Source organism: Lampetra fluviatilis, unplaced genomic scaffold (assembly GCF_964198595.1).
Source record: "Lampetra fluviatilis unplaced genomic scaffold, kcLamFluv1.1 SCAFFOLD_542, whole genome shotgun sequence".
Taxonomy (NCBI): Eukaryota; Metazoa; Chordata; class Hyperoartia; order Petromyzontiformes; family Petromyzontidae; genus Lampetra; species Lampetra fluviatilis.
The window spans coordinates 50001-62500 of record NW_027621326.1 but is presented as its reverse complement, the minus strand read 5'-3'; the positions used below and the strand labels follow the sequence as shown (position 1 = coordinate 62500).

General features: G+C 40.5%; 1 protein-coding gene across 1 annotated transcript in view; it reads left to right on the top strand.

The window, feature by feature from the left end:
• LOC144955100 (V-type proton ATPase subunit B, brain isoform-like) overlaps positions 1-12500 on the top strand; it is a 64586-nt gene that overhangs the window by 6468 nt on the left and 45618 nt on the right. The window contains exon 3 of the mRNA XM_078885436.1: positions 465-604. Within this exon, the coding sequence (XP_078741562.1) occupies positions 465-604 (140 nt within the window). The remainder of the gene's footprint in view (positions 1-464; positions 605-12500) is intronic.

The following is a 12500-nucleotide window of genomic DNA, read 5'->3' as shown; positions in this document are numbered from 1 at the left end:
TCTGTGTCTCTGTGTGTCTCTGTGTGTCTCTATGGGTCTCTGTGTGTCTCTGTGTCTCTGTGTGTCTCTGTGTGTCTCTATGTGTCTCTATGGGTCTCTGTGTGTCTCTATGGGTCTCTGTGTCTCTGTGTGTCTCTATGTGTCTCTATGGCTCTCTGTGTGTCTCTATGGGTCTCTGTGTATCTCTGTGTGTCTCTGTGTATCTCTGTGTGTCTCTATGGGTGTGTCTCTGTGTGTCTCTGTGTGTCTCTATGGGTCTCTGTGTGTCTCTGTGTGTCTTTGTGTGTCTCTGTGTGTCTCTATGGGTCTCTGTGTGTCTCTATGGGTAAGTCTCTGTGTGTCTCTATGGGTCTCTGTGTATCTCTGTGTGTCTCTGTGTATCTCTGTGTGTCTCTATGGGTGTGTCTCTGTGTGTCTCTGTGTGTCTCTCTATGGGTCTCTGTGTGTCTCTGCGCCCATCTCAGGCCAGCCCATCAACCCCCAGTCGCGCATCTACCCCGAGGAGATGATCCAGACGGGGATCTCGGCCATCGACACCATGAACAGCATCGCGCGCGGCCAGAAGATCCCAATCTTCTCCGCTGCTGGCTTGCCGCACAACGAGGTAGTGTCAGCAGCAGTAGTAGTATCAGTAGTAGTAGTATCAGTAGTAGTATCAGTAGTAGTATCAGTAGTAGTAGTATCAGTAGTAGTATCAGTAGTGTCAGCAGCAGTAGTAGTAGTATCAGCAGTAGTAGTATCAGTAGTAGTAGTATCAGCAGTAGTAGTATCAGTAGTAGTATCAGTAGTAGTAGTATCAGCAGTAGTAGTATCAGCAGTAGTAGTATCAGCAGTAGTAGTATCAGCAGTAGTAGTATCAGCAGTAGTAGTATCAGTAGTAGTAGTATCAGCAGTAGTAGTATCAGTAGTAGTAGTATCAGCAGTAGTAGTATCAGTAGTAGTAGTATCAGTAGTAGTAGTATCAGTAGTAGTAGTATCAGTAGTAGTAGTATCAGTAGTAGTAGTAGTATCAGCAGTAGTAGTATCAGCAGTAGTAGTATCAGCAGTAGTAGTATCAGTAGTAGTAGTATCAGCAGTAGTAGTATCAGCAGTAGTAGTATCAGCAGTAGTAGTATCAGCAGTAGTAGTATCAGTAGTAGTAGTATCAGTAGTAGTAGTATCAGCAGTAGTAGTATCAGCAGTAGTAGTATCAGTAGTAGTAGTATCAGCAGTAGTAGTATCAGCAGTAGTAGTATCAGCAGTAGTAGTATCAGTAGTAGTAGTATCAGCAGTAGTAGTATCAGCAGTAGTAGTATCAGCAGTAGTAGTATCAGTAGTAGTAGTATCAGTAGTAGTAGTATCAGCAGTAGTAGTATCAGCAGTAGTAGTATCAGTAGTAGTAGTATCAGTAGTAGTAGCATCAGCAGTAGTAGTATCAGCAGTAGTAGTATCAGTAGTAGTAGTATCAGTAGTAGTAGTATCAGCAGTAGTAGTATCAGTAGTAGTAGTATCAGTAGTAGTAGTATCAGTAGTAGTAGTATCAGCAGTAGTAGTATCAGTAGTAGTAGTATCAGCAGTAGTAGTATCAGCAGTAGTAGTATCAGCAGTAGTAGTATCAGCAGTAGTAGTATCAGTAGTAGTAGTATCAGTAGTAGTAGTATCAGTAGTAGTAGTATCAGCAGTAGTAGTAGTAGTAGTATCAGTAGTAGTAGTAGTATCAGCAGCAGTAGTATCAGCAGTAGTAGTATCAGTAGTAGTAGTATCAGCAGTAGTAGTATCAGTAGTAGTAGTAGTATCAGTAGTAGTAGTAGTATCAGCAGTAGTAGTATCAGCAGTAGTAGTATCAGCAGTAGTAGTATCAGTAGTAGTAGTATCAGCAGCAGTAGTATCAGCAGTAGTAGTATCAGTAGTAGTAGTAGTATCAGCAGTAGTAGTATCAGTAGTAGTAGTATCAGCAGTAGTAGTATCAGTAGTAGTAGTAGTATCAGCAGCAGTAGTATCAGCAGTAGTAGTATCAGCAGTAGTAGTATCAGCAGTAGTAGTATCAGCAGTAGTAGTATCAGCAGTAGTAGTATCAGTAGTAGTAGTATCAGTAGTAGTATCAGTAGTAGTAGTATCAGCAGTAGTAGTATCAGTAGTAGTAGTATCAGCAGTAGTAGTATCAGCAGTAGTAGTATCAGCAGTAGTAGTATCAGCAGTAGTAGTATCAGTAGTAGTAGTATCAGCAGTAGTAGTATCAGTAGTAGTAGTATCAGCAGTAGTAGTATCAGCAGTAGTAGTATCAGTAGTAGTAGTATCAGTAGTAGTAGTATCAGTAGTAGTAGTATCAGCAGTAGTAGTATCAGCAGTAGTAGTATCAGCAGTAGTAGTATCAGCAGTAGTAGTATCAGCAGTAGTAGTATCAGCAGTAGTAGTATCAGTAGTAGTAGTATCAGTAGTAGTAGTATCAGCAGTAGTAGTATCAGCAGTAGTAGTATCAGTAGTAGTAGTATCAGCAGTAGTAGTATCAGTAGTAGTAGTATCAGTAGTAGTATCAGCAGTAGTAGTATCAGCAGTAGTAGTATCAGCAGTAGTAGTATCAGCAGTAGTAGTATCAGCAGTAGTATCAGTAGTAGTAGTATCAGCAGTAGTAGTATCAGCAGTAGTAGTATCAGCAGTAGTATCAGTAGTAGTAGTATCAGCAGTAGTAGTATCAGCAGCAGTAGTATCAGCAGTAGTATCAGTAGTAGTAGTATCAGCAGTAGTAGTATCAGCAGTAGTAGTATCAGCAGTAGTATCAGTAGTAGTAGTATCAGCAGTAGTAGTATCAGTAGTAGTAGTATCAGCAGTAGTAGTATCAGCAGTAGTAGTATCAGCAGTAGTAGTATCAGCAGTAGTAGTATCAGCAGTAGTAGTATCAGCAGTAGTAGTATCAGCAGTAGTAGTATCAGTAGTAGTAGTATCAGCAGTAGTAGTATCAGCAGTAGTAGTATCAGCAGTAGTAGTATCAGCAGTAGTAGTATCAGCAGTAGTAGTATCAGCAGTAGTAGTATCAGCAGTAGTAGTATCAGTAGTAGTAGTATCAGCAGTAGTAGTATCAGCAGTAGTAGTATCAGTAGTAGTAGTATCAGCAGTAGTATCAGCAGTAGTAGTATCAGTAGTAGTAGTATCAGCAGTAGTAGTATCAGTAGTAGTATCAGTAGTAGTATCAGCAGTAGTAGTATCAGTAGTAGTAGTAGTATCATCAGTAGTAGTATCAGCAGTAGTAGTATCAGCAGTAGTAGTATCAGTAGTAGTATCAGTAGTAGTAGTATCAGCAGTAGTAGTATCAGTAGTAGTAGTATCAGTAGTAGTATCAGTAGTAGTAGTATCAGTAGTAGTATCAGCAGTAGTAGTATCAGCAGTAGTAGTATCAGTAGTAGTATCAGTAGTAGTAGTATCAGCAGTAGTAGTATCAGTAGTAGTAGTATCAGTAGTAGTATCAGCAGTAGTAGTATCAGTAGTAGTAGTATCAGTAGTAGTAGTATCAGTAGTAGTAGTATCAGTAGTAGTAGTATCAGCAGTAGTAGTATCAGTAGTAGTAGTATCAGTAGTAGTAGTATCAGCAGTAGTAGTATCAGTAGTAGTATCAGCAGTAGTAGTATCAGTAGTAGTAGTATCAGTAGTAGTAGTATCAGCAGTAGTAGTATCAGCAGTAGTAGTATCAGCAGTAGTAGTATCAGCAGTAGTAGTATCAGCAGTAGTAGTATCAGTAGTAGTATCAGTAGTAGTATCAGCAGTAGTAGTATCAGCAGTAGTATCAGCAGTAGTAGTATCAGCAGTAGTAGTATCAGTAGTAGTAGTAGTATCAGCAGTAGTAGTATCAGCAGTAGTAGTATCAGTAGTAGTAGTATCAGCAGTAGTAGTATCAGCAGTAGTAGTATCAGCAGTAGTAGTATCAGTAGTAGTAGTATCAGCAGTAGTAGTATCAGCAGTAGTAGTATCAGCAGTAGTAGTATCAGCAGTAGTAGTATCAGCAGTAGTAGTCAGCAGTAGTAGTATCAGCAGTAGTAGTATCAGTAGTAGTAGTATCAGTAGTAGTAGTATCAGTAGTAGTAGTATCAGTAGTAGTAGTATCAGCAGTAGTATCAGCAGTAGTAGTATCAGCAGTAGTAGTATCAGTAGTAGTAGTATCAGTAGTAGTAGTATCAGCAGTAGTATCAGCAGTAGTAGTATCAGCAGTAGTAGTATCAGTAGTAGTAGTATCAGCAGTAGTAGTATCAGTAGTAGTAGTATCAGCAGTAGTATCAGCAGTAGTATCAGCAGTAGTAGTATCAGTAGTAGTATCAGTAGTAGTAGTATCAGTAGTAGTATCAGTAGTAGTAGTATCAGTAGTAGTAGTATCAGCAGTAGTAGTATCAGTAGTAGTAGTATCAGCAGTAGTAGTATCAGCAGTAGTAGTATCAGTAGTAGTAGTATCAGCAGTAGTAGTATCAGTAGTAGTAGTATCAGTAGTAGTAGTATCAGCAGTAGTATCAGCAGTAGTAGTATCAGCAGTAGTAGTATCAGTAGTAGTAGTATCAGTAGTAGTAGTATCAGCAGTAGTAGTATCAGCAGTAGTAGTATCAGCAGTAGTAGTATCAGCAGTAGTAGTATCAGCAGTAGTAGTATCAGTAGTAGTAGTATCAGTAGTAGTAGTATCAGCAGTAGTAGTATCAGTAGTAGTAGTATCAGTAGTAGTAGTATCAGCAGTAGTAGTATCAGCAGTAGTAGTATCAGTAGTAGTAGTATCAGTAGTAGTAGTATCAGCAGTAGTAGTATCAGTAGTAGTAGTATCAGTAGTAGTAGTATCAGCAGTAGTAGTATCAGTAGTAGTAGTATCAGTAGTAGTAGTATCAGCAGTAGTAGTATCAGTAGTAGTAGTATCAGCAGTAGTAGTATCAGTAGTAGTATCAGTAGTAGTAGTATCAGCAGTAGTAGTATCAGCAGTAGTAGTATCAGTAGTAGTAGTATCAGTAGTAGTAGTATCAGTAGTAGTAGTATCAGTAGTAGTAGTATCAGTAGTAGTAGTATCAGTAGTAGTAGCAGTAGTAGTAGTATCAGTAGTAGTAGTATCAGTAGTAGTAGTATCAGTAGTAGTAGCAGTAGTAGTAGTATCAGTAGTAGTAGTATCAGTAGTAGTAGTATCAGTAGTAGTAGTATCAGCAGTAGTAGTATCAGCAGTAGTAGTATCAGTAGTAGTAGTATCAGTAGTAGTAGTATCAGTAGTAGTAGTATCAGCAGTAGTAGTATCAGTAGTAGTAGTAGTATCAGCAGTAGTAGTATCAGTAGTAGTAGTATCAGCAGTAGTAGTATCAGTAGTAGTAGTAGTATCAGCAGCAGTAGTATCAGCAGTAGTAGTATCAGCAGTAGTAGTATCAGCAGTAGTAGTATCAGCAGTAGTAGTATCAGCAGTAGTAGTATCAGTAGTAGTAGTATCAGTAGTAGTATCAGTAGTAGTAGTATCAGCAGTAGTAGTATCAGTAGTAGTAGTATCAGCAGTAGTAGTATCAGCAGTAGTAGTATCAGCAGTAGTAGTATCAGCAGTAGTAGTATCAGCAGTAGTAGTATCAGCAGTAGTAGTATCAGTAGTAGTAGTATCAGCAGTAGTAGTATCAGTAGTAGTAGTATCAGCAGTAGTAGTATCAGCAGTAGTAGTATCAGCAGTAGTAGTATCAGCAGTAGTAGTATCAGCAGTAGTAGTATCAGCAGTAGTAGTATCAGCAGTAGTAGTATCAGCAGTAGTAGTATCAGCAGTAGTAGTATCAGTAGTAGTAGTATCAGCAGTAGTAGTATCAGCAGTAGTAGTATCAGCAGTAGTAGTAGCAGTAGTAGTATCAGCAGTAGTATCAGTAGTAGTAGTATCAGCAGTAGTAGTATCAGCAGTAGTAGTATCAGTAGTAGTAGTATCAGTAGTAGTAGTATCAGTAGTAGTATCAGCAGTAGTAGTATCAGCAGTAGTAGTATCAGCAGTAGTAGTATCAGCAGTAGTAGTATCAGCAGTAGTAGAATCAGTAGTAGTAGTATCAGCAGTAGTAGTATCAGTAGTAGTAGTATCAGCAGTAGTAGTATCAGCAGTAGTAGTATCAGTAGTAGTAGTATCAGTAGTAGTAGTATCAGTAGTAGTAGTATCAGTAGTAGTATCAGTAGTAGTAGTATCAGTAGTAGTAGTATCAGCAGTAGTAGTATCAGTAGTAGTAGTATCAGTAGTAGTATCAGTAGTAGTAGTATCAGTAGTAGTAGTATCAGTAGTAGTAGTATCAGTAGTAGTATCAGTAGTAGTAGTATCAGTAGTAGTAGTATCAGTAGTAGTAGTATCAGTAGTAGTAGTATCAGCAGTAGTAGTATCAGTAGTAGTATCAGCAGTAGTAGTATCAGTAGTAGTATCAGTAGTAGTAGTATCAGTAGTAGTAGTATCAGTAGTAGTAGTATCAGCAGTAGTATCAGCAGTAGTAGTAGTATCAGTAGTAGTATCAACAGTAGTAGTATCAGCAGTAGTAGTATCAGTAGTAGTAGTATCAGCAGTAGTAGTATCAGTAGTAGTAGTATCAGTAGTAGTAGTATCAGCAGTAGTAGTATCAGCAGTAGTAGTATCAGTAGTAGTAGTATCAGTAGTAGTAGTATCAGTAGTAGTAGTATCAGCAGTAGTATCAGCAGTAGTAGTATCAGCAGTAGTAGTATCAGCAGTAGTAGTATCAGTAGTAGTAGTATCAGTAGTAGTAGTATCAGCAGTAGTAGTATCAGTAGTAGTATCAGCAGTAGTAGTATCAGCAGTAGTAGTATCAGCAGTAGTAGTATCAGCAGTAGTAGTATCAGTAGTAGTAGTATCAGTAGTAGTAGTATCAGTAGTAGTAGTATCAGCAGTAGTATCAGCAGTAGTAGTAGTATCAGCAGTAGTATCAGCAGTAGTAGTATCAGCAGTAGTAGTATCAGTAGTAGTAGTATCAGCAGTAGTAGTATCAGCAGTAGTAGTATCAGTAGTAGTAGTATCAGCAGTAGTAGTATCAGCAGTAGTAGTATCAGCAGTAGTAGTATCAGCAGTAGTAGTATCAGCAGTAGTAGTATCAGCAGTAGTAGTATCAGTAGTAGTAGTATCAGCAGTAGTAGTATCAGTAGTAGTAGTATCAGCAGTAGTAGTATCAGTAGTAGTAGTATCAGTAGTAGTAGTATCAGCAGTAGTAGTATCAGCAGTAGTAGTATCAGTAGTAGTATCAGCAGTAGTAGTATCAGCAGCAGTAGTATCAGCAGTAGTAGTATCAGTAGTAGTAGTATCAGCAGTAGTAGTATCAGCAGTAGTAGTATCAGTAGTAGTAGTATCAGCAGTAGTAGTATCAGCAGTAGTAGTATCAGTAGTAGTAGTATCATTAGTAGTAGTATCAGTAGTAGTAGTATCAGCAGTAGTAGTATCAGCAGTAGTAGTATCATCATCATCATCATCAGCTGTAGTAGCACCATCACCATCACCATCATCATCAGTAGTATCACCATCATCATCAGTAGTATCATCATCATCATCAGTAGTATCATCATCAGTATCATCATCATCAGTAGTATCATCATCATCATCAGTAGCATCATCATCAGCTGTAGTAGCACCATCATCATCAGTAGTATCATCATCATCAGTAGTATCATCATCATCAGCTGTAGTAGCACCATCACCATCATCATCAGTAGTATCATCATCATCATCATCAGTAGCATAATCATCAGGTGTAGTAGCACCATCATCATCAGTAGTATCATCATCAGCTGTAGTAGCACCATCACCATCATCATCAGTAGTATCATCATCATCAGCTGTAGTAGCACCATCATTATCAGTAGTAGTATCATCATCAGTAGTATCATCATCATCATCATCAGTAGTATCATCATCATCAGCTGTAGTAGCACCATCACCATCATCATCAGTAGTATCATCATCATCATCATCAGCTGTAGTAGCACCATCATCATCAGTAGTATCATCATCATCATCATCAGCTGTAGTAGCACCATCATCATCAGTAGCATAATCATCAGGTGTAGTAGTATCATCATCATCAGTAGTATCATCATCATCATCATCAGTAGTATCATCATCATCATCATCATCAGTAGCATCATCATCAGCTGTAGTAGCACCATCATCATCAGTAGTAGCATCATCATCAGTAGTATCATCATCATCATCATCAGCTGTAGTAGCATCATCATCATCATCAGTAGTATCATCATCATCATCAGTAGTAGTAGCATCATCATCATCATCAGTAGCATCATCATCATCAGTAGTATCATCATCATCAGTAGTATCATCATCATCATCATCAGTAGTATCATCATCATCAGTAGTATCATCATCATCAGTAGCATCATCATCATCATCATCAGTAGTATCATCATCATCATCAGTAGTAGTAGCATCATCATCATCATCAGTAGCATCATCATCATCAGTAGTATCATCATCATCAGTAGTATCATCATCATCAGTAGTATCATCATCATCATCAGTAGTATCATCATCATCATCATCAGTAGCACCATCATCATCATCAGTAGCATCATCATCATCAGTAGCAGTAGCGTCATCATCATCAGCTGTAGTAGCACCATCATCATCATCAGTAGCATCATCATCATCAGTAGTATCATCATCATCAGTAGCAGTAGCGTCATCATCATCATCAGTAGTATCATCATCATCAGTAGTATCATCATCATCAGTAGCAGTAGCATCATCATCATCATCAGTAGTATCATCATCATCAGTAGCATCATCATCATCAGTAGCGTCATCATCATCATCAGTAGCACCATCATCATCATCAGTAGCATCATCATCATCAGTAGCATCATCATCATCAGTAGCGTCATCATCATCATCAGTAGCAGTAGCGTCATCATCATCAGTAGTAGTAGCATCATCATCATCATCAGTAGTATCATCATCATCAGTAGTAGTAGCATCATCATCATCATCAGTAGCATCATCATCATCAGTAGCGTCATCATCATCATCAGTAGCAGTAGCGTCATCATCATCAGTAGTAGTAGCGTCATCATCATCATCAGTAGTAGTAGCATCATCATCATCATCAGTAGTATCATCATCATCATCAGTAGTATCATCATCATCAGCTGTAGTAGCACCATCACCATCATCAGTAGTATCATCATCATCAGTAGCATCATCATCAGCTGTAGTAGCACCATCACCATCATCATCAGTAGTATCATCATCATCAGTAGTATCATCATCATCAGTAGCATCATCATCAGCTGTAGTAGCACCATCACCATCATCATCAGTAGTATCATCATCATCAGTAGTATCATCATCATCATCATCAGTAGCATCATCATCAGCTGTAGTAGCACCATCACCATCATCATCAGCAGTATCATCATCATCATCAGTAGCAGTAGCGTCATCATCATCATCAGTAGTATCATCATCATCATCAGTAGTATCATCATCATCAGTAGTATCATCATCATCAGTAGTATCATCATCATCATCAGTAGTATCATCATCATCATCAGTAGTATCATCATCAGTAGTATCATCATCATCATCATCATCAGCTGTAGTAGCACCATCACCATCATCATCAGTAGCATCATCATCATCAGTAGCATCATCATCAGCTGTAGTAGCACCATCACCATCATCATCAGTAGTATCATCATCATCATCAGTAGTATCATCATCATCATCAGATGTAGTAGCACCATCACCATCATCATCAGTAGTATCATCATCATCAGTAGTATCATCATCATCATCAGTAGCATCATCAGCTGTAGTAGCACCATCACCATCATCATCAGTAGTATCATCATCATCAGTAGCATCATCATCAGCTGTAGTAGCACCATCACCATCATCATCAGTAGTAGCATCATCATCATCATCATCAGTATCATCATCATCATCATCAGCTGTAGTAGCACCATCACCATCATCATCAGTAGTATTATCATCATCAGTAGCATCATCATCAGCTGTAGTAGCACCATCATCATCAGTAGTATCATCATCATCATCATCAGCTGTAGTAGCATCATCATCAGTAGTATCATCATCATCAGTAGTATCATCATCATCATCAGTAGTATCATCATCATCATCAGTAGTATCATCATCAGTATCATCATCATCAGTAGCACCATCATCATCATCATCAGTAGTATCATCATCAGTAGTATCATCATCATCAGTAGTATCATCATCATCATCATCAGTAGTATCATCATCATCATCAGTAGCATCATCATCAGCTGTAGTAGCACCATCACCATCATCATCAGTAGTATCATCATCATCATCAGTAGCATCATCATCAGCTGTAGTAGCACCATCACCATCATCATCAGTAGTATCATCATCATCATCAGCTGTAGTAGCACCATCACCATCATCATCAGCACCACCATCATCATCATCATCAGCTGTAGTAGCACCACCACCACCATCATCATCAGCACCACCACCATCATCATCATCAGCTGTAGTAGCACCACCACCACCATCATCATCAGCACCATCACCACCACCATCATCATCAACACCACCATCATCATCAGCACCATCACCACCACCATCATCATCATCAACACCACCACCACCATCATCATCAGCACCACCATCATCATCAACACCACCATCATCATCAGCACCATCACCACCACCATCATCATCAACACCACCATCATCATCAGCACCATCAACACCACCATCATCATCAACACCACCACCACCACCATCATCATCAGCACCATCATCACCATCAGCACCATCAACACCACCATCATCATCAACACCACCATCATCATCAGCACCATCAACACCACCATCATCATCAGCACCATCACCACCACCATCATCATCAGCACCATCACCACCATCATCATCATCAGCACCATCACCACCACCATCATCATCAGCACCATCAACACCACCATCATCATCAGCACCATCACCACCACCATCATCATCAGCACCATCACCACCACCATCATCATCAGCACCATCACCACCACCATCATCATCAGCACCATCACCACCACCATCATCATCAGCACCATCACCACCATCATCATCATCAGCACCATCACCACCACCATCATCATCAGCACCATCACCACCACCATCATCATCAACACCACCATCATCATCAGCACCATCACCACCACCATCATCATTAACACCACCACCACCACCATCATCATCAACACCACCACCACCACCATCATCATCAGCACCATCACCACCACCATCATCATCAGCACCATCACCACCATCATCATCATCAGCACCATCACCACCACCATCATCATCAGCACCATCACCACCACCACCATCATCATTAACACCACCACCATCATCATCAGCACCATCACCACCATCATCATCAGCACCATCACCACCATCATCATCAACACCACCATCATCATCATCAGCACCATCACCACCACCATCATCATCAGCACCATCACCACCATCATCATCATCAGCACCATCACCACCACCATCATCATCAGCACCATCAACACCACCATCATCATCAGCACCATCACCACCACCATCATCATCAGCACCATCACCACCACCATCATCATCAGCACCATCACCACCACCATCATCATCAGCACCATCACCACCACCATCATCATCAGCACCATCACCACCACCATCATCATCAGCACCATCACCACCACCATCATCATCAGCACCATCACCACCACCATCATCATCAGCACCATCACCACCACCATCATCATCAGCACCATCACCACCACCATCATCATCAGCACCATCACCACCACCATCATCATCAGCACCACCACCACCACCATCATCATCACCACTATCACCACCATCATCATCAGCACCATCACCACCATCACCACCACCACCACCATCATCATCATCAGCACCACCACCACCACCATCATCATCACCACTATCACCACCATCATCATCAACACCACCACCACCACCATCATCATCAGCACCATCAACACCACCATCATCATCAACACCACCACCACCATCATCATCAGCACCATCACCACCATCATCATCAGCACCATCACCACCATCACCACCACCACCACCATCATCATCAACACCACCACCACCACCATCATCATCACCATCATCATCAGCACCATCAACACCACCATCATCATCAACACCACCACCACCATCATCATCAGCACCATCACCACCACCATCATCATCAGCACCACCACCACCACCATCATCATCACCACCACCACCACCATCATCATCATCAGCACCACCACCACCACCATCATCATCACCACTATCACCACCATCATCATCAACACCACCACCACCACCATCATCATCACCATCATCATCAGCACCATCAACACCACCATCATCATCAACACCACCACCACCATCATCATCAGCACCATCACCACCATCATCATCAGCACCATCACCACCATCACCACCACCACCACCATCATCATCAACACCACCACCACCACCATCATCATCA